General features: G+C 41.9%; 2 protein-coding genes across 6 annotated transcripts; one reads left to right on the forward strand and one right to left on the reverse strand.

Moving 5' to 3' along the window:
* Nucleotides 1–200: 200 nt before the first annotated feature.
* On the reverse strand, nucleotides 201–12,396 carry nexn (nexilin (F actin binding protein)). Of its 3 annotated transcripts, XM_084355043.1 has the most exons (15): nucleotides 12,245–12,396; nucleotides 9,241–9,682; nucleotides 8,937–9,134; nucleotides 7,601–7,685; nucleotides 7,342–7,490; nucleotides 5,420–5,620; nucleotides 5,131–5,304; nucleotides 4,852–5,040; nucleotides 3,758–3,949; nucleotides 3,315–3,359; nucleotides 2,747–2,941; nucleotides 2,329–2,550; nucleotides 1,683–1,871; nucleotides 1,187–1,550; nucleotides 201–1,052 (listed from the first exon to the last, which is right to left on the reverse strand). In XM_084355043.1, the coding sequence occupies exons 2-15, from the start codon at nucleotides 9,631–9,633 to the stop codon at nucleotides 1,039–1,041; spliced, it is 2,610 nt and encodes an 869-aa protein (XP_084211169.1). In that variant the 5' UTR covers nucleotides 9,634–9,682; nucleotides 12,245–12,396; the 3' UTR covers nucleotides 201–1,038. The 3 variants fall into 3 exon arrangements, with proteins under 3 accessions (XP_084211169.1, XP_084211168.1, XP_084211170.1); XM_084355042.1 differs by lacking the exon at nucleotides 201–1,052 and having other exon boundaries at nucleotides 1,152–1,550; XM_084355044.1 differs by lacking the exons at nucleotides 201–1,052; nucleotides 3,315–3,359 and having other exon boundaries at nucleotides 1,152–1,550.
* A 709-nt stretch (nucleotides 12,397–13,105) lies between these two features.
* On the forward strand, nucleotides 13,106–25,793 carry tab3 (TGF-beta activated kinase 1 (MAP3K7) binding protein 3). Of its 3 annotated transcripts, none has more exons than XM_084354362.1 (7): nucleotides 13,106–13,144; nucleotides 18,203–18,374; nucleotides 18,601–19,858; nucleotides 21,438–21,598; nucleotides 22,021–22,114; nucleotides 24,399–24,482; nucleotides 24,903–25,793. In XM_084354362.1, the coding sequence occupies exons 2-7, from the start codon at nucleotides 18,273–18,275 to the stop codon at nucleotides 25,046–25,048; spliced, it is 1,845 nt and encodes a 614-aa protein (XP_084210488.1). In that variant the 5' UTR covers nucleotides 13,106–13,144; nucleotides 18,203–18,272; the 3' UTR covers nucleotides 25,049–25,793. The 3 variants fall into 3 exon arrangements, with proteins under 3 accessions (XP_084210488.1, XP_084210487.1, XP_084210489.1); XM_084354361.1 differs by lacking the exon at nucleotides 13,106–13,144 and adding an exon at nucleotides 17,313–17,516; XM_084354363.1 differs by lacking the exons at nucleotides 13,106–13,144; nucleotides 24,399–24,482; nucleotides 24,903–25,793 and adding exons at nucleotides 17,313–17,516; nucleotides 22,195–22,371.
* Nucleotides 25,794–25,987: the final 194 nt, after the last annotated feature.

Below are 25,987 nucleotides of genomic sequence, written 5' to 3' on the forward strand. Positions count from 1 at the left end.
TCTAACTACTCTTTCACATAATTGCAGTTGTCAATATGACCAGATTTATTGTGCTTTTCATCTTTTTAGTAACTTTCCCTGGTAACATTCAGGTTTGTAAAGAATACAATGATGATGGACCCACGTTTTATACCCACTTTAAACCTATAAGATAAAGTCAGGTCTTCCTCATGCAACCATTAAAGACACCACAAAAAATGTGTTATTGTTGTTCATTTTATTAAAACATTTTCATTTATAATATATGACAAATATTCAGGCTAGCCTATCTTTCTTTCCATTATCAAACCATAAAAAGGTTACCTACTGTCCAGCACAACTGAATTATGACAACTGTATCAAGAGTATTTCATTCAACTCAAAAAGAAAAAGGGGGTTTGGTACATGAAAAATCAACAAATCAAACTTTTTTAGATGCTGCACTTTAAAAACACTTAATCGGAACCTAAAGAGTTTCATTGAAAATCAGGACGTACACTTGATTTCAAATAGTTTTGTTCCTGCAGTACTTCATATCATTGCCAATGGACCTTTTCACTGTAGGATGACGAACATGTTACCAGCCAAGTATCACAATACCATTTACCAACTGCGTGTTGATTAATACTGATTGAGTTGTTGAGCAGTAGTAGAAGGACATCTAATTTTTTTTACATCAATGCCTCAAGTATAATGTTTGCAATGTATGGACCAGAAAGTGTGATATGTACAACACAGTACTATGATACATACAATTAGCTGGTGTCACAAATATCATAAGGGCCTCACAGCGAAGATTTTGAACAAGAACAAACAAGGGTCACGTCTATTTTTGGCACAGGTAAATGATACTCTAACAGGGAGTGCAGCTTTACATTTGAGCAATACGTAAACAACATCTTGCGTATTTTTTGTGTTGTGTATCCCTCCCTTAGGAATGCCAAGCATACTGCTATTTTCTTCCCTCTGCTGTTTGACCATACCATGAGGGACGAAGTTTTACAAAAGGAGTGAGAGACAACAGGAAAAGTTTCCAGAACTTGGAAACATGGAAGGGCATCAGTAGTCATATGCTGCAAGAGAGAAACAGAAGAGCAGTTATCCACATCTGCCGCTCGGCTTGAATTCAAGAGGAAGAGGAGCATGCGATCCACTTCATAGAGAGGAGGTATCGTGCAGGCATGCAGTCACACCAAGGTGGTCTTACTTTCTATTGTGAGGATGCAGGTACTCGCCGCTGTGCCTCTGCTGTTCACAGCCTTGCACATGTACTCTCCCTCGTCCTCTGGGAAGGTCTCTGGCAGGTAGAGGCAGTACGTCTCTCCTCTGTCTATATACTGATAGTCCTCACAGTCCTGGAGCATCTCTCCCTCAAACCACCAGGTCACCTCCGGCTTGGGCTCCCCGGTGATCTTAACGGTGAACCGCACAGGCTCAGAGTCCACCACCGATTGATTTTTAAGGGGCTTCTTAAACCACGGAGCCCCCGATCTGGCATGATCTTCCTCATCTTCGTAGGCTGCAGAGCCATTGATGATGCTACCCTCGTCCTCCACATCATCCTCCTTCTTCTGCAAACAGATGACAGAAAATTCACAACTGTTGCCAGGGTCAAATCAACCTTGAAACAGCCTTGTGCGGTGCTCTCATGCATTAGGAATCATGTTGCATATGCTGTATGGTCGCGAACACAGGAGATTTACCTTCTGGAGGGCGGCATCAATCTCTTGCTGCTCGAACTGCATCCTCTGCAGCTTCTGCTCCTCTATCCTTCTCCTCTCCTCATCTTCTCTGGCTTTGGCCATTTGTTCAAATCGGGCTTTCATATCCACCTTCTGTTTGAATGGTGACTCCTCGGGCCTCACTGGAGTTGATTCTCCCTCCTCATCCTCCTGGGGGATAAAAAAATATTATATGTGACACTAAAGCCATGTTTCCACTACATGGACAAGGAACCTTTGGAGGAACTCAGTGTGTTTCCGCTGCAGGGACCAGGGTCTAAATGAGGTTCGGGGACAGTGTTTTATCCCCCAAAAAGTCCCTGCCCACGGGGCAGTACCTTCCAAAAAGTTGGGGGTGGGGCTTTCAGCGCTGAATATTTCTGATTGGTCGATAATTGCAGCATTTTATATCAGCCACCATTTTTAAAAATGTGTGGCAGCAAAATGGAGTTACTGAGAAAAGCATACGGCAGATGGCAGATTGTTGTAGTCCCATGCAAAAATCACTTTTCATATGTTAGCAGACTAATTTGCCTAATCTTTGAGATTTTAACTAATCAAACTTAAACATTTTGTTTGTGGACGTCTTTATTTTTCAGGTGCCTGCATAATGTATGTATAAGCCTACCTCCTGGAACCTCTCAGCTTCTCTCTCTTTAATTTCATCATCAATAGCCTTCCTCCGTGCTCTCTCCATCTCAATCTTTTTCTGAATTTCCTCTTCAGTCAGCTGCTTGATCTTCTCAAATTTGGACCTGAGGTCCTTGGCCTGGATGGAGCCAGTCCTCTTGAGCTTGGTCAGTTCTTGATACTCCTTGCTGACAACATCTGAGCTTTCATTCACTTCGTCCTGTGAGACAGAAGCCCATTTATTTATTATTCAAATATTCATTGCAACAAGATATGCCATGCTATGCATGAACCTTTTGGAATTCAACAGATGTGTTTGGAAACAAGTGCTGTGCTCTCAGGCATTGTTGGCTGAGATTGTTACGCAGTATGTGATGGACATGGTCGACATAAATGTTCAACTGTTCCAGACTGACCTCGCCCATCTCTTGTCTGAGTTGTTCAAATTCCTGCTTCTCCTGCTCCATTTTCTTCTTGCGCTCCTCTGCCTTGAGTCTCCTCTCAGCCTCCTCCTTCTCTTTCAGAAGCTCTTCAAAGTTGATCTCCAGTTTTCTTGGGTGCAGTGCTTCCTGAGATTCACTCTTCACCATTCCTCCTTCTTCATCTAGTGCCTGTACACATCAAGTACACACAAAGGCATTTCTGTTGAGGGGTGAACAAAGTGACTGCATCACGTGTGATGTCCATGTCGTTTTACAGTCGGTAGTGGCTTCAGTTTATAATAGACGAGACAGTCCAAAAGTGCAACTACTTACCCAAAATGAACAAATGTCATAAAATCAGCAAAAACTAAGCAGGAGCCATTCTCATTGTTGCACATTTAAAAACAACATGCATCCCCCAAAGAGGCATATCATCTGTAGACCTTGATGTCCTTTCACTTGCATGGAATAAATTCATAAAATGAATATATATATCTACAGCAGACTTTGTTCCTCTGGTTTCTGTGTGAAAAATATACATTTGAAATTGAAAGTATCTTACTGTTTCATCTCCATATGCAGACCTTTCCTGGTCCTGTCCAGGGCTCTTAAAGAAATAATTTGGACAATTTGAGCCCATCAGTGATATACACCAATAGAAAATATTAATTTTCATCCAATTAGAATCAATTATATATAGTATTAAGAGTGAAAAGCTAAAGTAGGTGTTAGTTGGATGCAGACCAATATTCCTTTGGTCATAACTGATATTTATTCACAATTGTTTTACTAATGCTTTCATAAACTCTTAATAGTAACAAATTTAATGATAAAATATAAATAAAGTATGTAAGTACATGCTGTTAATGTGTGTTTTTGGTCAATTTATCATTTTATTATAGGGCAGTTTTTCATGTTCTTTTAAAAGGGGATGCTGAGCAGCTGCCTTCTCTCATATGCTAATGATCAGCACGATACATGCATGGAGACTACATGTAGACTTACCATGTTCTTGCGGGCCTCAGCAAAGAGCCTCTTCTCCTCCTCCAGTCTCCTCCTGGCCTCCTCCTCTGCCTTCTTCTGCTCCTCCTCTCTTCTCTGGCGTTCCAGATCCTCAAAACTGGCACATATCTTCCCGGGCTTACTGCCCTCCAGGTTGAGTAAGGCCATCAGCACCTCATCATCCTCATCTACAAGCTGAGCAAACACACAGGGTGGTTAGCTTTGATAGCTGTAGATGATGGTGCCGTCATCATTTGACAGTTTCACGTAGCCTTTAAAATTCAGGCTGTTTATCGGGCAACATTTTTCTTTAAAGGAATAGTTTGACATTTTCGTTCGATATGCTTATTCACTTTTTGGCAGAGAGTTGAATGAGAAGATTGACTATTAAATATAAAAGCTACAGCCAGCAGCCGGTTAGCTTAGCTTAGCACAAAGACTAACATAATAACATAAAAATAACTATCTTAGCTAACAAAATACACCTACGGGCCAGACTACCACAGATTTCACAAAGTTACAGCCACCTGCCACAACAAAGTCCGGTAGGCTACTCACTATAAAATGGCCTTGTACTTAGCCAGAAGACATATCTGTATCTCTCCATTCAATTAATGTTGCAACCAACAACTGCCTCAGCATTAACGCTGAAAAAGGGGCAAACAGCTAACCTACCAGCACCTGTAAAGCTCACAAACTGACTGAAAGTCACTGGCATCTGTCATTGTATAATTCAGTACGGTAAATATTAAATAAAGAAGATAAAGCATGTGAAACATTACACTTTAGAGGTGCTGCTAGGCAGTTTTGTTTCTTTTTGACAGTCTTTATGCTAAGCTAAGCTAACTGTCTCCTGAATGTAGCTTCATATTTACTTTGCAGACATAAATATATCAATCTTCTCACCTAAGGCTCTACCAGCGCGCATATTTCCCTAAATGTCTAACTGTTCCTTCAAGGACCTTTCAGACCTAAGACATATCAATTATGATGATATTACCACCCGAGATGTTTACATTGAGAATTTTCATGATCTAAGAAATCTTTCTGACTTGTTCATACTGAATTGTGTATTTATTTATGGGAAGCATACTGACCATGCTCTTCCTGGCTTCAGCAAACGCTCTTCTCTCCTCCTCCATCCGTCTCTTGGCCTCGTCCTCGGCTTTCTTTCGCACTTCTTCTACCCTTTGCCTCTCCAGCTCTTCAAAGCTCAACCGCAGTTTTCCAGGTCTGAGCTCCTCCTTGTCTTCCTGAGCAGGCTGCGCATCCTCCTCATCTTCTCCCTAATAACACGCAAAAGCATCATTAGCACAAAGGAAATAAAGGGATAGTGAAATAGCGTACCTGTATTAAGTTCTGACAACAATCTTTACCATTCCCAGCCTGGCCTCTTCAAAAGCTTTCTTCTCCTCTACCAGGCGACGTTTGGCTTCCTCCTCAGCCTGCTTCTTTCTCTGCTCCTGCCTTTCCTTCTCCAACTCCTCAAAGGTCAGCTTCAGCTTCCCAGGGGTCATCTGCATCTTATCTGAAGGCTTCTCGTCTTCATCCTAAATCCAAATGAGCGTGAGAATATAGTAGACTTTATCTGCAATGCACAATCATTAAGGTAGCACAAGAGGTTAGGGAGTGTTAACAAAAACGTTTATTTCTTCATATTCCTACCAGCTGAACAACCGAGCGCCGCTTGGCATCCCTGAAGGAGCGCTTGTTTTCATCGTATCGTCTCTTTTTCTCTTCCTCTGCTCTCTTCAGCAGCTCCTCCTCCCGATTCTTCTCCATGTCTTCAAAGTTCATCTTGATTCTGCCCGGATGTCGCGATGACTTGGCTGGAACCACCCGCACCAGGATTGTGTCATCTCCTTCCTACAAGGTGTTTGATATTAAGATTATCCAAGGTATTTCAACTATTGCCATAGAATAAAGATGAATTCATGAAGTCTAAGAAAATGAATTACCACAATGAGTACTTTTACTTGGCAGTATATTTTGCTTATATTTACCTTATGTACTTTTACTTAATTGAATGCAGTACTTGCATGTAATGGAGTTTTTTTTTACATTGCCATACTTTTACTTACACTAAGTAATGGATCTGAATACTTTGTCAGCCACTCTGAAACTCTGAGCTCTCGTAGCTGACGTGACCTACTAACCGTCCAGTGGTATTGTAGAGGTAAAAACAAATTCAGGTCAATCTCTTTGCATGACCACATGCACAGATTGGGAATAAGAGCATGTGGGTGGGTAGGGGGCAACACTATTAGCCTAATGTCACCATTTGCAGTAGGTCAGAGTATGGGTGTCAGTCTAAGATAGCAGAGTCTAATTCAGTCACAGTAAGGAGGTCTGGAGCTAATTTAGCTCCTGGAAGGTGCGGGAAACAGTTGCCAGTCATATGCTGTCTACACCTGGCAGCACTGAGAGTGTAGAGTCCAGTTGTTTCTAGGTCGTTAAGTCAGCGCTTCCTTACATCTGAACAGGAACATTTAAAGTTTGAGACATTTCTTAGTTTCTGGTAAAAGATCTGTATCATAATTCTGTTCTTTTTTATGTGGGGCAACAAAGGAAATAAGTAATAGGGAAAGCTAAAAAAATGGGTTGTGACCCGCTGTTCATAACAAGTACAGAGTAAGTACAGATAAAAGCACTCCAGTTAATGTATTTGTAGATTTTTTTTTGCCCGAGTCACCATTCAGAAGAAAGTTTGCAGGCAATGATGTTGCTGACAGTGTTCAGACTCATGATTTTCTGTGCTTCATTGCCAGGACCATGAGAGAAGAAGGTCTCATCTTCTTTAATTTGTATTGTTCCCAGTTTCCATTGTGAATAATTTCACAAGAGCCAACTAAATGAAAAAACTGTCTAACAACTTTAACTCCATTTTAATCGAGCTGTCATCAAGTTTTTTTTACAGGAAATATCAAAGGAAAATACTCGAGAAATACAGATCTGTGATGCTGTTTCAAAGCCCTCCCTATAAGGAATACTATTCTGGTGGAGAAATAATAAAAACAGTCAAGTCTGCCTAAATAATGTCTAAGTTTTAATTTACAATCGTGCCCTGTTAAAGTTTTTTGTACAGCTGTTGAATATATACAGCAATGTTAGCGCCATTATACGCTTGACTCTTCTCATTGTACTTGAGCAGAATTAGGGCAAAGAGGTAGCAGGTAATTGCCTGTAATCTGGCACAAGAATACTTACGTCACCATTACCAAGAACTACACTGTCTGAAGGTATAATAATAGGCTCCATTGAAGTCCTTCTATCTGTACTATACTGATCGGAAATGTTCACTTGATTTACATTACATTACATTAAGTCTTGCTCTGTAGGATGAAATGAAGGCGATACTTTTACCATGAGTTCACCATGAGTACAATGCTACTGTTGATTTCAGATCTATATCCAGCGTCTGCCAACTATTTGGATCTCGAATGCCACTTAAAATAACTCATACGAGTGGCAGCTGAGGATTACCTGAATCATTACAGATACAAGTCCGTTATCATCAAGAGGCAGCGCTGAACCAGACATGCTGTCCCACTTCCCACTGAGACGTTGTGCAAGTATTGTTTACTTACCTCGGCTGCTTTCTTAGCCAATTCCTTCTTTATTTTGGCCTTTTCCATGTTGTCCTGGGCTTCCCTGTTCTTCCTCTCTCTTTCCATCCTCTTCCTTTCTTCCTCTTGTCTTTGTTTCTCCATTTCAGCAAACTTCCCCTTCACACTACCTGAGGATTTCACAGACAACAACAAAAGCCTTCAGCCTCCTTCTCCTCTTAACAGATCCCTCACTGAATACTCATCTTTGTCACCCTTTACATCCCTTTCTGTGTCTTACCTGTGATTTTGGGGACGTAGGATTTTTCTACCTTTGATGGCTTCACCTCTTCTTCCTCATCACTGGAAGCGAGGAGTTCTTTTATCTGTGGCGGATCAGATGGAGAGTGGTTACGGTTTAGCTGGGATCATCTCCTTTGCCACTCAGGAGCCATGCTGGTCCCAGCAAGAACAACGGTCTAATCCCTGCTAATAGCTGGGTCATGTGACCTGCAGGTGGACCTCTGATTGGGCCGTGGTGTTCTGGCACAGAGAGGAGATGAGCGTAGGTGTCCAAGCCTGGCCAGCTATGGCATTTCTGGACACGGGGATGTTGTTCTGTCTCACTGTGTATCACTGATAATCCACTCACCTAACACCATATCACTGCATTTATTTCCCCACAGTCGATCTCAGAGAAAAGCTGTATTGACCTCTCAGTAACTATTTCCACCACACTGTATGTCAACATCATACACATGAAGACATACAAAAATGATTTTTTTTTTTTTTCCTTTATTTTTTTTTCTGTCTATTGTTTTACAATTATTTAAGTGATGCCTTCATGTCCTGTTTTGTCTGACCTACAGTTTAAAACCCACTCCACTGATTTGGCATTACACTCCTATAGCTGGACTGTTTTAAAAAAAGAAAAGGGATCAAAATTGATGCATCAGGAAAAAAAAGAGAAAAGAAAATATTTTATGTTTCAGGTGATTATGCACTAATTCAGACAATTGTTTAAATTGTCTTTTTTAAATTATATATATTAGATTATACATCTGCCAATAGATCCCACTAACTCCTAAACACTGGACCTTTAATCCAACTTCTTCCATATGTCAAAGTATCCCTAAGACCTGTAAACAAAATCTAAAATCGGTCACCTTTAATTTTCTATCAGTATTTGATTAATCAACTTGTTGTAACTGTAATTGTTCCAGCACTAATTAAAAAACACTTTGTGTCATTTTGCCTAGTTTTTGGTATGTGTTAAATTTGGGATCTGGTTTACAATATAAAATTAAAAATAAATAAATTGAACAATGCTTGGCTGCACAACATGCATTTAGGATTGTGCCAGATCCATCAGAGGACTGTGTGTTTCAGTCCTTTTGCACATTAATAGAGTTAAATTAGCAATTTTTTTTTTTTTTAAATGACCACCTCGGGAAGTCAAGCACAAACCGAAGTTAAACGTTGCATGAACTGATTATTAATCGGTTAATTTTATAAAACGCTGTGTTGTGTATAGAAGACAGTGAATTCTCACTCAAACTGCAGCCTCGTCACCCCGTCATGCCTCATCATGCCATGCAGGTCACAGTCGGAGGTTAGTGGGGTTATCTGTCTTTGACCTGCTGCTTCCTGCGGCTCCACTCTCTCTCCTTGACGTATTGATCCTTCCTCTTCTGCTGCTCATCCTGGTTCCTCTGCCTGCTGCGCTGCTCCCTGGCCTTCTGCATCGCCTCAAACTTGTTCGTCACATCCCCCTTGTCTTTGTTCAGCTTTGGAACGTAGCTTCTGGCCACCGTCTTCCTGGATCGGAGGAGTTTCTGTGGTTTGTGAGAGGGAAGATACGATTACATTGTCTTCTGCAGCATGTTTTCTCTGAAGGGCAACATCTAACTTATTTCATCACTTATTATCTTCCACACTCACCTTTTTCTTAAGTGCCAAATCAGAAATATCCTGGTCTTCATTTGAATCAGGCTGTTCATCCTCCATTGTCTTTCCGTCCTGTGCTACACCATTGACAGTTTCTGACCTCTCTTCTTTCTCATTGGCTGTGTCATCTTTGTGCTCCACACCGTTCACGTGTGTCTTGTCAGTCTCATTACTTCCGTCATCGTTCACATGGCGAGGCTTTTCATCCTCCACGTGTGATGCCTTCTCACTTTTCTCCTCGATCTCTTTGTCATCGTTAACATCTTCCTCCTCATGTGTCACATCATCTTCCTTATTTTCTGCGTCGCTTATGTTGTGCTCATCTTCATTTGCGAAATCGTCGATCTCTTGGGCGACTACAGCCGCAACCTGAGCCACCTCAGTCATGTTTTTACCACAATGACAAGTAGACAAACAGGCTCTGTTGAAATGTAACCTGCAAAATAAAGGAAGAGCGGTCCAAATGATAATTGGCACTTCACTGATAAATGCATTTGTGAAATACATCTAGTCATCTTCATCTACATCTAGTCATACATCTTCAGCTAGTGTGTTTATCATTTCACTGTTGGATGTAACAGTATGGAAGGATTGCATTGGCTGAATTTGTTGGTGGTCAGTGCCTGCATCAGTGCACCTTTTAAACCATCAAATGGCTGACAAGATTCACTCTGGAAACTATGACTGACATTTCTGACCATTTCATTTTATACACCAAGGCAAAAACTGAACTGTATCTTTTGTCCCGACCGACAGTCCACACCCTAAAGATATTCTGTTTACTATCAAATGGGCTAAAGAATGAGGAAATACTTGCATTTACACAAGAAACTGTAACCAAAGAAGTCAAAACAAATGAGTCATGAAATGAGTTGTTTTTTCTGACCAAGTGCACCAAATTGTTCTTTGCTGTGTTGATAAATACAGGAGATAACAAACTTATGTTGGGTGTACCAAATTCATTTGTGTGGAACCTGTTGACAAACTCTAATTATGTGAAACCAACTACAAACACATGAATAAGATGAAAACCTAATGTTAAAATTAACTGAACTTGTTTATTTTTATTTTACTACTACAAATAAGATGTATGCTGGCTAAGCTTAAATATATCTTCTTGATCACATAAGTAATTTTTTAGTTGGCTCAATTCAAAGTCATTGTGTTATTGTAATACAAGTTATTTACGTTAGATAGCTTTTTAAAACATTTTTACTTTTAACTAACCTGTTATAAGTTCATGGAACCTGTTGACTAAATAAATGTAATTATCTTCGTCAACATTAAAATTTTTTGAGTGTGCTAGTGGTGTAAAGACAAACGCTCCCTGGACTGAGCTAGCTACTGTAGCTTACAGCCGCTACAGTTAGCGGCAGTTAGCGGTTACTCCAGCAGTATGCTGCCCCCTATTTGTTTTGAGCACGAATTCAACAGGTGGTCAATTCTTACATATTGCACCTTTAATTGTTGAGTATCGAGCCACAAGTTCTCAGCGATGTGAAAGGCTTCTGATCTTCTACCTTTCCTGATGACTTTTTTGCTCGTCTGGCGCTGGGATTTCTGTGTGACGGGCACTTCTTGACCACAAAGTTAGGGGCAAAGAAGGCTGCTCCAGTATGTTGAGAAAGAGCAATGGAAGCTTGCTGCTGACCTCTATTTATAGTCCACTTGTGGGTGCAGGACATGTGATCATGGCTATTTCTGATGACTGATAGGCAGTTGGACGGAGCTCAAGTTGGCACCCACATGTCGCCCCACAGACCCCTTGACAAAATGGCCAGACTGAGAGCGAGACAACTGGATGAATGAGCACTGTTTGGACTGTTAGTCATCCAACACCAAAACTGTTGCTGCTTATCAGTGTCCGCAAATACCTTTTATATTCAGGTATGATGATCAGTGTGACGTGATGCTGCTTATCAGGAGCGAAAATCATCCCATGTCCCAGTGGGTTTTAAACGTCTCATCAGTCTAATTGATTGTTGGCTCATCTTAAAATGTCCATCCCATTGAGGTCTTCTGGTCAGCTTTACTACACAATCTATGAAAACTACATTTTACTTGCAGTTGTAATTAATTGATTGCATTTTCCAATTTAGCAAATGTGTAATAATCGATTCATGAACATACAGGACAGGACAAGACTGAGTGTCTGGAGTCAGAATAATAAAAATACTCATTCCTAAATTGAGCAGTACATCTGGCACTGAGAACAATTCTGATTTGTTATTGCCTGTTGTCTTATAAACATGAATTATGAGAGGCTGCACATGATTAGTATTCCTTTTATTGTTTGGTTTCAATCCTAGTAACAAGAAAATGAATGTCAGGGCGTTGAACTGACAACTGTTTCAGATCCTCACCTGCCATTTTCTCACTGAGGCTTTTCTTCTGTCATGCATTAATAAACACAATTTTCTGATCAGAGGGTAAAACTGCATAACCTTTCGTAATAGGTTCTTTGGGATTTGTAGGATATTATCTTTCTATTTGGTCTGATGATGAAAACAATTCTCCACCTACAGTATATGCAAAAGAAAGAGGAAAAAAACCCACATTTCATGCAGAACTAACTAATCTGATCAAGGTGTTTATGAAGGTATCAAAACTGGTAAATCAACATTTTACAGTTACTTGGAAAACTTTAGGTTTGGGTGGTGATGTCCTATTTCTGTACTCAGCTGGCACAAGAGATCATGACAGTGTGAATTAGAAAAGACACATTCACAGAGAGATTCATGTGTTCATTTGTCATTCTAACAAAAGTCAATCAGAATAAGTTTGTTCCTTTTCCTTTAAGTCTGCAACAGGCCTGTGACTGTAACCAAACACAGGTAAAACGCTCTTGATTGACACATTAAGATACCTGATGCACCTGATGTACGCCGAAATAAAGACGTTTGATCTGTTTAAGTTAACTTTTGACTTGCTTTGACCTTGCTGTATGCGGATGAACAGGCCTTTTCCTCCATCACCTCGGTATAAAACAGGACTTTACCTCGTTGGACGCGCTGTGGTCCTCCTGTGTTTGATTAAAAACAAGAAAAAAAACCAGAAAATCCTTTGCTGCGATAGAAACCAGAAGAAGCGAATCTCAGGCCAAGCGGGACGATCCGAGATGCGACCACTTTGTCAACCGACTCGACTGGCTGCTGGTTGCCGTTTCCATAAAAGTACCGTTACTTTCTACCGGATACTGCATTCCGCACGCGCCTGCCGCAGGTTCAGCTGTCGCCTCGTGCGCGCGCACACACACATGTGCGCACACACTCATCCCGATCAGCTGCATAAATACTGTTAATGACTGTCTTCTTCAAAAATCCCTAACAGAGACTAATAGGGCCAATTATACTGTTTTAATGGTTAGTTTGTCGTGATTAATTGCACAGATTCAGAATGGACTAATGAGACTATAATGAACTCACTGATGTCACTTTAACATCTTTATAATAGACATGATGCACAGTCTGGTGCCTGCAATTATTACGTTTAAAGGAGAAGTTCACCCAAAAATTAAAATTAGGTCATTATCTTCTCACCCTCATGCTGAAAGTCAGGTGAAGTTTCATAATTCAACAAGCAAAACAGTGTTGCAGCATTTTCCTAAACAACTGAAGTAGACGGGGACTTGTTTTAAAATGTAGGGGGGAAAAAACAGCCAATAATAAACCAAATAACAATAAAGGGCTCCATACAGTTTGTCCAGCTTTATCCAAATCTCCAAAATCCCCAAGATCCCAAACTGATTTGAAAATAGCTGAGCAGCTAGCTTTATGTGTTTTTGTTCCCTATTAACTTCAGTTGTTTAGGAGAATGCTGCAACGCTGTTTTGATTTGAAGCTCCAAAAAAATGTTTTGTGGACTACGAAACTTCACCTGACTTTCCATCTGCATGGGGGTGAGTAAATGACTGCATTTTCATTTTTGGGTGAACTTGTCCTTTAAGTTATCACAGTCACTCTTATAACACAATGTGCTTGTTAACCTCCAGTTTAAGGCAGTTTATGCAGAAACATATGCCATTAAAGCAGGCTGCCTAATCCATGTTTATTTGCTGTTAATAACCGCTTTTTTAGCACTCGCTTTTTTTTTCCTGTTTTTGTCATTATTTCAGCTATAATTGGGCCTGACTAATCATGTTGATGGCATAATCCATCATCTATTGTCTTACACATTCATTTTCACCAGGAATAGACCACGACAATAAGAATAGCTGAAACTGGACACTCCTCTGGTCAGGTCTGTGTGCCAGGCCCGAACCCTAAATACAGAAAGACGTTATCATCATCTGCTTGTAGAGCCCGGATTCCCGACTTATCAGTTAAGAGGGACACCATCTTGCCCTTTGTTTTTCCCGCCTAACCTAGATATTGCCATCACTCTGCTCTGTAGTGACGGTTGGAACGCATTCCTTCATGCCAAGCGCCACAACAAACAAGCTGTCAAAATGGTCACAAAGTCTTGTTTTTCCTACATTTTAGGGAATACCACAATTATAATATGAACCGTAGTGTGAGTCTTCTTTTAATCTAAGATGAGAAAGTGGTTCTGTCACTGTGGGTGGATGTAAATAGAAACCATGCAGCAGACACATTTCATCTGCCCTAATGGCTCCAAGCACAGCTGCTGACTCACTGACCAAACAGGCCTCAGGCACAAAATACACCAAGTAAAGTCCCCATTCAAGTATTCAAGGAATGTTATGGAGACTTTCGAGCGGTGGAACACAAAGGCCTTTATTGATCTGGCTGCCAGATATTTTTAAGAACCGCCGAAATAATCATAGCATTTATGATATACTGAAAACGTTGTTTGCCACGCTGTATTACAGGAAATGGCAGGACGAGACCACTACTTTACAGGTTAAAGGTAAATTTCAGGATAATAGGGGAATGTTACATAATTTGAGTTGGAGGTGTTGAAGCTGTGGAAAACCCCCAACAAGAGGGCCAAAGCTCCAGCAGCTAATACTGTACTTAGAAGTGAAATCTGAGAGTCTGTGCATCATTGGGTGAGAAAGAAATGGAAGAAAATGGGGACTGCTTTCATAAAAGTACATAAAAACTACTAGAAAGTCCTTAAGCTGTTAAGATGTAATATAATACCTACACTGTCATTTTCCTGGAACTTAAATAAAGTTACATTTGAACACACAAAATTGAGATGCATGGAAGAGGAGTGCCTGTCTGCACCTTGACAGAGATGTTTTGGAGGGGCTCGTTTCACCCCGTCATTTATTCACTTCCTACTCAGATTAAGGCATAAATTGGGTGGGGGTCTGTTCTGTGAACTCTCAGGGCAAAGGGGCTCCGTCGCCTCTGTTCTAAGTCCCGCAGGGCATCAGGGACAACAAGGAGACTGCTTTAAATAGCACCGCAGTTGTGGCAACTTATCAGCACTGTAAGGACAGCTACCCTGAGTCAGACCGGGCCTTCGCTTCAGCTGCTGCAACTCAGCCCTGACACCCCTGTGAATATTTTAGTGGTGGTACAGCCCACACCCCCATGAAGCCTCAGTAGACTGGCTCAGCAGGTCAAGACTGTGTGTGTGTGTGTGTGTGTGTGTGTGTGTGTGTGTGTGTGTGTGTGTGTGTGTGTGCGTGTGCGTGTGCGTGTGCGTGTGCGTGTGCGTGTGTGTGTGCTGGTGGATGGACTCACCAGTACCAGCTGTCCACACCTCTACTCAAATGGTTTCAGTTCATAATACATTTTAGGACCACCACCGTCAGCTGCTTCGAACAGAATACACTGATCAAACTATGCAATTTGTCAACAAATCATCCGAGATTTAAGGCTTCCTCCCTCGCATCAATTGTGTTACAAACATAATCAAACTATCAGGTGAAATCATCTCTGACTCATCTCAGCCTGCTCACTAACAGCTGATGAGATGCTTCAGCTTCCTGCCCTTCAAAACATCCTGATGCCCCTTTTATAAAAACAACTATTTCTAATTAATGTCTAATAAACATTATATTAATTATGCAAGCAAGCATATCAACCATGACTTGATGTGGTCAGTTCATAGTGACTGTACTGCTGATTATGCTCCAAATACTCATTTTGTACAGAAAATGTAGACATTTTGTGAGAAACCTTCAGGACTGTGTTGTGTTCATGCTGAGGGATTGCATGTGCTCACCAGACCAGACTGTGACCAGACCCTGTAGGTGATGAACTCTAGCACCCTATGATCTTTTGCCCTGTAGCTGCCCAGTAACACGGGGTGAACTAAGGTTAAAACAGTGCTGTCCCTTGAATATATCATGGACCAGCAACATGTAACATTGGTGTTTTACCTCAGAGGAGTAAGGACATTCAATCACTCCTTTTGAGCACAATTGAAATCCTGAAGTTTTTTTTCTGTGATGTTTACTTGTCAGCTGTTTCTCTCCTGACCCACAAAATAATTTCCCAGCTGTGACTGCTGAGTGCTTAGCTGTTACATGGGTAAAAAGGCAACCCAACCACAGAACAGGTGCCTTCTGTAGACAGATGCAGGCCAAACTCTGACAAAGCCACTTTAAAGGCACATAGAAAGCCCCTTTAAGCAGGAAAAAAAAGCCTTTTTTAAAAGGAATTTTTGCAGAGCAAAGCAAAAGTAATATAAATTGATATTACATTGAAAACTACAGCATGGATCAAAATGATTTGAAACATTTGGTTACAACACACTGCAGGAATGTGACTGAAAATAATAAATTGGTAGATAGGACAAATGCCCAAAGACATAAGGTCAGCCTTATCAGCAAGTAAGTAAGACATAAGTCTGCACTAGTCTGTTGAAAAGTGGTGTTATCCACAGCTGTACATAATAGCTTAAAGTCATTGTTTTCATTTTATTGTTTTTGCTGCAGGAATGATGGAGAAGGACAAAGTTTTGCCTCCTCAACTGTTAAACCAATTAAATCCTAATGCATTTTCCTTTAGAGACACCCATCCGTGTTTCTTCCTGTTATTGTCTCTGATCGTGCTTGTGCAGAATTCATGGATCTCTCACTGCCCCCTAGTGAAAACATGGACATATGCCTTTGACATAAAATCTGACTTTGCTGTTACAGTTTCTAAGTATTTGCACATCTTCTTAAGTCCTTGCTTTCAACCAAAATGTGTGAGACAGTAAATCTCTAAATCAGTATACTTAATAATTTATGCATACTTACGTTTTTCCTTACACATTTCCTTGTTTGGATTGTCAGTTCATGTCAGCGGGGCGATTATCAAGTCATGCAAAATTGATTTAGATCAGATGACTGAATGTGGCACACACATGCACATACTTTTTTGTCTTATTTTAACTTAATATTGTTTATGCTACAGACCCTGCGTTACAATGTTGAATGTCTGGTAAGTAGAATAATTAAATCATGAGAAAAGTCATGTCATTAGCGGTCTCTAACAACAATATAAATGAAATACAGTATGTGGATAGTTTACTATACGACCAAATGGAGTTTTGGGATCAACTTGTATTTAACAGGATAATTTGGGGAAAATCTCTTGACTATTGAGGAGAATAGAGAAGAAACTGAATTGACTAAATCTCTTCTCAAAACATACTTTTATCAAAGCGTATCCCGATTCAACTTGAGTCCTTTGAATTATATTTATATTTATTTTTCTTACATCATCGAAATTGTTTTATTATGAAATAAGATTAAGCATGTTTTATAACGTGTTGATTTTTATCATTTATGGTGTTTAATGTAATTTTTTGTGAAATGTCAGATTCAGCCCCTTCATGCTACACACATAGAACATAATACACATACTTAAATTTAGAATAGAATAAAAAAAATCTAAAATGATTATAATTTATATCACAAAATGTGTTTATCTTATTTACTGGTAGGGAGCTGGTGTGAGCTGAATAGATGTTAGAGCTCCAGTCTGTTGAATCCACCTTTATTTGTAGCCACTAGACTAGTTTTTGAGGTAAAACTTGTGGCTTTTGAGTAGAAAAGAGTAAAAACTGAATGGAGTTCTGCCACATGATCAGAACAGGGGCACGTCATACAGACATGCGCACTAGTGACAGCGTCAACCAGCCGATTTGAACAACTTCCTGGTCCGGGAAAATCTGACATTATCGCGATAGACAGCCTGTTCGTATGCAATTCAGCGGCAGGGGCCTTACGTTGGAATGTGAAACTACAAGTTATTTAGCCAAAACAACAATTTGACAAACCTCGGCGTACCATTTCAGAAATATCACAGATCTCCTCGGGACTCAGCTATGGTCCGACACATGAGGGAGTCTCATAACATATGGTAAGTTTTATGAAGCCGTGTTTGGCTAACGCTCGCCGACTTTAGCATGGCTAGCTAGCTAATCCATCAACACCCAGGCTTGTGACAGCTGACCAGCCAACAGGACCAAGCTAAGGCTAGCATTAGCAAGGTTAGCTGGCAGGCAGTTGACGAATTGAGTTAATCTTATTTGAACTGTTGCCTTGTTTGCGGGATTGTGTTGCTGAATTAGCTAACATCGGGCAATCTTCCGTGAATGGTAATGTTGTTTTCTGTCTTAGCCACACAGCACACCGGTGAGGTTGTTTGTTTGAGTGATGCACGGAGGCTAACTGATGCTGATAACTAGCCTGCTAGCTAGCGATGGTATGTCGTCGTTGCTTGGTGCAACAGTATGGCTAAACAAACAACAACAGACTGACAGGCACCTGGCTAGCACTCGTGTGTTACTGAGAGTGAATACCAGTGACGCTGGTGTGTTGTCGCCTTGTTCCTGTGTTATATTCCGTTTGTTTCAGCTCTCTTGATGGATTATTTATGCTCTATTAAAAGCTCAGGTTGACATGCCTCACACAGACTATTTAATGATCTGTAATTACTGCTGACACATTGGGTGTGCGACAGACTTCTGGCAGGCCAGCAGCGCTAACAGGATTATTGAGAAGCGTTCCCATGACATGTTTTGTTTGTCATGTCTGCATGTGCAGGGGATGAGACGAGGTCGGTTATTGAAGCGTTTGCAGCTTTGGACTCGTTGACTTTCTATGTTGGCCGAGGATGGCGCAGGGAGGCTCTCAGCTCGACTACCACATCCTGCAGGACCTCAAGCAGCGTTTCCCAGAGATCCCAGAGGGGGTAGTGTCACAGTGCCTTCTGCAGGTATTCACACACACACTTATGCTCCATATGCTCAGATAACCTGTTTGCAGACTATGGGAGATAGTTACAGTGTGATGTTCACTTTAAAGAGGGTTGTTTTATTTCTGTTCATATTACTTTGTTTGTATGACCTATCATGTTATGATGTATAATGGCAGTAAAAGCAAGATGAGCACTTAGACACTTCACATTTCCTGGCTGAGACTGTTCTCTGTTGCTGTCTCAGAACAACAACAACCTGGATCTCTGCTGCCACCTGCTGGCTCAGGAGAGTAATCGATACCTGTATGGCGAGTTCCATCACAGTCCAGAGGAGGGCCGACTGAGCCGAAACCACATGCTACACATTAGCCTGGGCTACCCGGGCTCAGATGCAAACAAGGCAAATGGAGGCGCAGCAGGAGCCGGGCGCTCCCTCGTGCACAGCACCAGTGACAGTCATATCGAACCCCAGCGGCCCAGCTACCCTGAGCCACTGTCGGCCCCTGCCACCATGGCCCCCTCCCCTGGTTACAATCCTTTCTTTATGAACGAGAGCCGGTCAGCTAGTACTCCCACCCCTCCACCCACAATGCAGGGCATGTCTCCCACATACTCCCCGGTCCCACGTTATACTATGAACCCTATAACTGTCACACTTTCGCAAAGTATTCCCAATGTCCCACAGGCTCTGCAGATCCCTCCTGGGCACTATGCTAACAGCACTAACACCACCTTGTATATTCGACCCTCACCCTCCCAGAGCCCCCAGCCAGCGCCCTGGTCCTCCTCGGGGCCGCCTGTGTATCAGCATCAGCAGTCCCCCTACAGCACGCCCACATATGGTTCGCCTTATAGCTCCCCGCAGCATCAGGTACAGCCACCACAACCACAGCCCCAGCCGCAACCCCAGCACCAGCAATATGTCTTCCTTCCCATTAGCTCCCCAACTCTTCCCAGCCTGCCCTACCATCACCAGCAGCAACCCCAGCAACAGCCAGCAGTGTATAGGCCATACCACACAAAAAGCCCCCTCAAGAACCAGATAGAGATTACCCTGGAGGGTCCACGACCTCGCAGTAATTCACCTGTGCACACCCCCCACCCCCAAGGAGCGCTTTACATGGCCAACAGCCCCTCGCCCAGCTCCCCTTCGAGGGGCATCACTATGAGCGGACCTTCAGGCCCGGCATCCTTCCACCCCGGCATGTTCCTGCAGCATCAGGGTCCTGCAAGGCCGCGGCCCGCCTCCTCTCCTCAACCGGGCCAGTCAGCCTACACGTTCAAAATCAAAGTGTCCCAAGGAGGCCAGGCGCAGAGGCCGCTCAGCTCACCTCCTGTGGCAGAAGCAGAGTCTCTTCTCAACATAGTAGACCAAGGAGCGCACAACGCTGCCCCTGCACCAATCCTGCCCATCTCTGCTCTGCCAGGGAATGTTGCCAATCAGCTTCAGCAAATGCCCCGACGTTCAAGCTCAGGCTCGGATGACTATGCCTACACACAAGGTAAGGGATTCTTGTTTTTTTCCTTTTACTAATCTGCATGTGTGTGACTCACTGTCTTTTGGAGTTGACCTTGGATGTGTGCTTGGGATCGTATTGTCAGAGGTAAAGATCAGAATAAAGCCTAATCTTGGATGATATTTGACCTCCTACCGGTGTTAATGAAACCACTATTGATGTGAGTTTACAAGTAAACATCATCTTAGAATTTGATAACGTTATGTGTAGGTGGTTAAAGGTCCAACATACAAATCTCAGCCTCACTCACATTGAGCTTTTATGTTTCTGGTTTTGGAGCCGGTCCGGCCGCTTGTGCATGTCAGTGCATGTGAGCCCCCAAACACTGTGTGAGAGACAAACACTGGAGTCAAGACCTACTTTCATTTGCATGAACGTAGTTCTACCTAACTGCCAACACATCAAGAGTAGCCCAAGTCTGCAGGAAAACAGTGGACTTGGGAAACTACTAAGTATTTTTCATTCAGATTCAGTCCCCAAAAGTGGCATAAGTCAGAACACACACACACACACACTCGATGTGCCTTTTACTATCCGCCTGCCGGCACCGCCTCTCGTTCCACACTCTGAAGCAAACAATAGCCAATATGTACATCCTCTCACTTCCCCAATGTACTTACATGATCACTTGACATGGTCCAGAAGTTTATTCCTTCGTCTGCGCTGCTGAGGACGGCGGAAGTAGAGAGGGTGGGGGGCGAAGGGAGGAAGGGAGGTGTGGCTGGCACGCCGGTTTGTTTTGGTTTAACATGCTGGTGCTGAACTGCGACACCTTGCACTGATCAATTTGGCATTTAGGAGCTTTTAAGATGAGGAACATAAAATTCTCTGTTTTGAGTCTAGCTGGGTGTATTTGTTGCTCGTCTCTCCCTCTGTCCCCATCTTTATTTCATGTGTCTACACAGGCACTAATAATATTCCAAAGAAACATATTGAAACACTCAACTCATGTACAGTTTACTGATTGAAAAAGGATCCACCGTGAACCACAATCTTTGCATATATTCTTACAGATTTTGGATAAGATCAAACTTCTTATTCAGTTAAATACTGCTGCATCTTTGTGTGCTTGCCATGGATAGTAGATGTTTCTACTGTAATTGGCAGTTTTCATCACATATCACATTTCTTTCATCCTAACTGTGACAAAGAAGTGTTGATTATGTGTTAAGTGATCATCATTTGATGACAGTTGTGTTTAGCTGCCATCCTGTTGGCATAGTTCGCAGTTATATTCAAGACTTTCTCCCCAGACATATTAATAATGTAGTGTGTGCTTTGTGTCCACTTGTCTTCTTTAACTATGTTGATGTCTTTCGCTGAAGTGGTGATGGTTAGACTTCTTCAAGAGCAGACATGCTACATATTGATCTTGTTTTTCATGATTTGTCTGTGATACTATCTTTTGTTTATTCAGCCTTGTACCTTGATGTCAGTGCTGGGCTTTTATATTTGTATGGTGTAGTAACAGAGCACTAAAGGTAAAGAAGGTTTTATATAAACTTTTAGTTGTTGTTATTATTAATATTATTATATTTCATGCATTTCGTGTGTCTGTCTTTAGCTCTGTTGCTCCACCAGCGGGCCAGGATGGAGCGTCTATTGAAGGAGCTGCTGCTGGAGAAGCAGAAACTAGAGCATCTGAAGGCCGACGTGAACAATATGGAATATGACGCCCTTCAAAGACGGTTTCGACGAGTCAACTCCACCAGTCTTATACCCAGAGTAAGGGTTGAACATGTACTTGCCCTCACATAAACGTAGTTTGCTCTTTACAATTTTATGTCACCACAAATCTTTTTATACTTTTTCGCATGTTCACAAAAGTTGATGTACAATCACAGGCTGTGAAATTATTATTTATACCTCAAGTTCAGCATTAATAATATTTTGGACTCCCATCTTTATTTTTTCATTTGCACTAAATATGAAATAAAATTGATCTCAAAAACATTCAAACTTAACTTAGTAGTCCGGCTGTAGCTAAAATGCAGCACTAATAATTCGACAAATTGTACTATTGTGTCATACAAAGTGATGTAAAACTTTCCACCTTCTAAGAAGAAGTTTTCAAAGGACGGACCGGCAATATTTGGTTGTCTATTTTCGTCTAATCTAAATGGGTTGTGTGTTTTCATTGGCTGCAGCCTGAAGAGATGACCCGATTGCGGAGTCTGAACAGACAACTTCAGATTGATATCGACTGTACCCTGAAGGAGACCGATCTACTGCAGTCTAGAGGTATACATACACACACACACACACACACACACACACACACACACGCATAGATGCACATTGCTACACATAAACCTTTGAAGTGTGCCTCTGATTTATTTGAAAGCATTGATCTTGAAAGAGCCAAGCCCAGAAGCAGAGTCTGGTCCAGAGTGATGGATGAGGCTCCATCACGCTGCGTACAGATGCAGCATTCTAAAATGACCGGCTGGTCCGTGACAGGACCTGGGCCGATCCAGAGTTGACCCTCATTGGGCACAGTGTTTGGCTGGTATGTAATCCTTGTTGATTACGTAATTGATAAGAGCGTTGCCTCGAAATGCCCCAGTGTGTGGAATTGAGTTTTAATGCTTTATATATTTGCCGGGAGCTGTGTTTCTGGAAGCTGAAACAGTCTAACTGGCAGCAGGCTCAAGAGATTTACCAATTTTCTTGCAATCAGTCAAGTGCCACTGAAAAGTTGGGCCACAGTGTTCCTGGAAAAATGCTCTGAGCATGCTTCTACTTTATTTCAATCTTCGAAATGCCTTTGTAATAGAATAGCTGAGATGTCATGTATGCAAGATGTTTTAAACATTTGCTTTATCTTTGCTTCTCACCCAAAAGGCTGTGAATGGTGAAGCACGCGGGTAGCAGTTATTGTACAATGTCTCTTCTGAGTCTTTGAATGTTGGTTTACCTCACCAGTGCCCTTCATATGCCAGGGACACACAGGAGGCAGAAGAGCCACAATAGGTCTATAGTCATGCGAGTCGCACAGAGCTGTTATGTAGAAAAACAACACAAATTTAATAACGTAAAGCTTTCAATGTGTTCCTGGATAAGCGTGGCGTCACATTTTTGGCAACATAGTTAAAAGGACCCTCGCCTTGTGTGATAATCTGCGAGGAGGAGTTTATTTCCTGTGCGTGTGCCTGCTCGTTACTCTCTGTTTAGACACAAATGATGTGGAAGTATGTGGAATAAGGGATGGGATGCATATTTCATCATTTATCATAATCGGATCACTTGTATTATAAAATGTATCTTTTATATCATTTATAAGAGGTTCAGTCCGTGTGTTTTCTTGCCAGATTTTCTCACAATGCGTGGAGAATATACAACAGATTCAGAAACGATCGCTGTAGATTGTGAGCCTGTAGTGGAAAAGCCCAATTTGTTTACATTGGTGATAACAGGAGGAGGGCAGCGGTTTTGCCCCCTGTGTGTCCCTCCTTTAGAGAATGGCCTGCTCTGTTAATGAACTTGCAGCCTAAAGAGCTGCTGCAAAATAATTTAATTCTCTGGTCAGCCCCTGTGTTTTTTTCACATATTCTCCTAACATCTGCATTGTATTTCTTTACTTTTGAAACCATACACGTTCATGTCGTCTTTGGCAGACAATTAAATGCATGTTCACATTTGGGGTATCATTAGCGCTCTGGTGTGTCCAACTGTTCCTGATATTGAGATAGTTATATTTTTTTCTTGACTTTTACTGTTTACTTTTTTCTGCTTTTCCATTTTTCGTGACTAAATAAATAAATATTTGATATTTGGGCCTGTGATCAGTTTTGAATGGCCAAAAATTCAGTTGTTACAGAGAATAGGATGGATGCTGTTATAGATCTTGGAAAAACACTCTTATTTCTGGTCTTTGTTGAGAACTTTACTCACAAATTTCATCCAGATGCAAAAAAATACCCAGAAAAATAAGTTAACATCTGGCTGTAAGCCTGTTTGTCTTACATTCCTTTTTAATGATGGTAAAATCACTCATAATCTACTCTAAGTAAACAACAGAATCCCTCGTTGATGATTGTGTCATAAATCTGATTTGGCAAAAAACATCCCATTTGGCTAAATAAACACTCAAGAAAAAGTGAGCATCCTTACTTCACGTTGCAAAGCCCTCAAACGTGTCCCTCGTGTTCCAAGTTATTACACAAAAATCCTGTAAATGGTTGAATAGTTTTTGTGATTGCAATAGTGGCTGTTCAAACCAAATTAAGTGCTTCACTTATAAAACTCAAATGGTAATGAACACATCAGTCCTGAGATCTTTTGGATGCCAAAACTCTGCACAGCAGTTTAAAAAAAACTTTGGTTCTTCTGTTGCTGCAAAACTTTCTTGACTGTTGACCTTCAGTCTGTTTTTACTGGAGTCCTGTGTGTTGGAATGGATGAGGAGTCTGCTTATTGTCGGACTGAACACCAGAGTCGGTCAAGAGGCTCAAAGATTGGACCGGTGGTTTCGATGGCTACTTCTAAACAAACTTCTGTATCTGGTTTCTGCTTTCCTCCACAGGGAAGTTTGACCCAAAAGCAATGAGCAACTTTTACGACAACATTCAGCCCGGTCCTGTAGTGCCACCCAAACCTGGGAGGAAAGGTGAGTCCTGTCCGGTGTGGCTTTCAGAACCAAGAAGTGTTTCATTGAGTAAAAAAGATGAGAAAACAAGATGTTGCCAAGATACAGTTTTGATCATTCAGGTCATCACTCAGATTACAGTATTTGTCTTATTTGGCTTCAGAGACTAAAGCTCAACTGACTGTGGTCTGTGTTTGTCTCCACAAATCTGTTGTCATGGAAACTAGATGAGAAACCTTGCTATTTAGTGAATGGACATGTCTATTAACATAAATACTGAATGGTTGATGCTTGAAAGCATGCTTCAGACATCTGTGTTCAGTGACAGCCGTGGTTAATTCCAGCCATGAGTTGAAGACACTTAAATTGTTGTGACGTTACGCACTTTAACACACGAATAAACAGCTTTGTTCATAAAGTGCTTCTCTCTGCCTTTGTCAGAAGTGGAGCAGGGCTCCAAGCCAGTGCCGGGGCCCCAGAGGGACGAGGACTTCGAAGGGGCCCAGTGGAACTGTGAAAGCTGCACCTTCCTCAATCACCCTGCACTCAACCGCTGTGAACAGTGCGAGATGCCTCGCTACACCTGAGCTTGGTGCTGCGCTGTGTCGCCCACCCCTGCCCAATCCCCCTGGATAGTATAAGCCCCACCCCTCTGAAAATCTGCAGAATCTGTCTAGAGGTCTTCCCTTGTCAATCAATATATAAGCCCCTCTTACCTGCTGAGGAAGAGCCACTATCCCTCTCCGCCCACTCGTCCTGCTCACATCTACTACTCCTGTGCACTTTGACCCTTGTTTCCCATTGGCGGATGATGATCCTTTGTTCGGACAGCTGGAGACTCTTCTCATGTCAAAATGTATAAAAGAGGGAGTGACACTGCGACTCTGGCAGCGGGTGGGTCGGGGCTCCGGAAAGGTCAAGAACGACTGAGGATCGAGGAGGAGGAGGAGGAGCTAGAGAACATTCAATGCAGAATGAGTGACTGCCCTGTTTACACAAACTGCGCCCATTCCTGAACTCAAAATGGAGGCACTTCCACTTTAACCCAGGACCTGTAAACTCCCTCTCAGACAGTCGAACAATGGAAGAAATGGTATATACGTTCTGACTAATGCGAAATGTAGACTGTACACTGTATCTGGCTCTGTATTCGAGCTCATTTCACTGAAAGAAGAACACTAAAGACAATTGCATAGGAGTATATTCCTGGTACTTTTATGCATATTATGCCACCCTGTATCATGTGTTCAAATGATGTTGATTTCCTGTGCAAATGCCTCAACTTGCTGTACTTAATAAAGGAGCTGATTCTATGTGACTTGACCACGCACAGCTGGCACGTCTGCATAGTTTGTCATAATTCACAGATGAAACAAACGCACCTTTTTTTCCCCCAGTATATGTTTATTATGTTAGTAATCAAACCAGTGGGAATCAGAAACACAGCAGTAAATGGTAGTGGCATGCATACACTCGCTCACTCTATCACTCTCACTAATGTTGCAAGAGGGCGCTGGAACGTTTCT

This window comes from Pagrus pagrus, assembly GCF_965226575.1.
Source record: "Pagrus pagrus genome assembly, chromosome: 6".
Classification (NCBI taxonomy): domain Eukaryota; kingdom Metazoa; phylum Chordata; class Actinopteri; order Spariformes; family Sparidae; genus Pagrus; species Pagrus pagrus.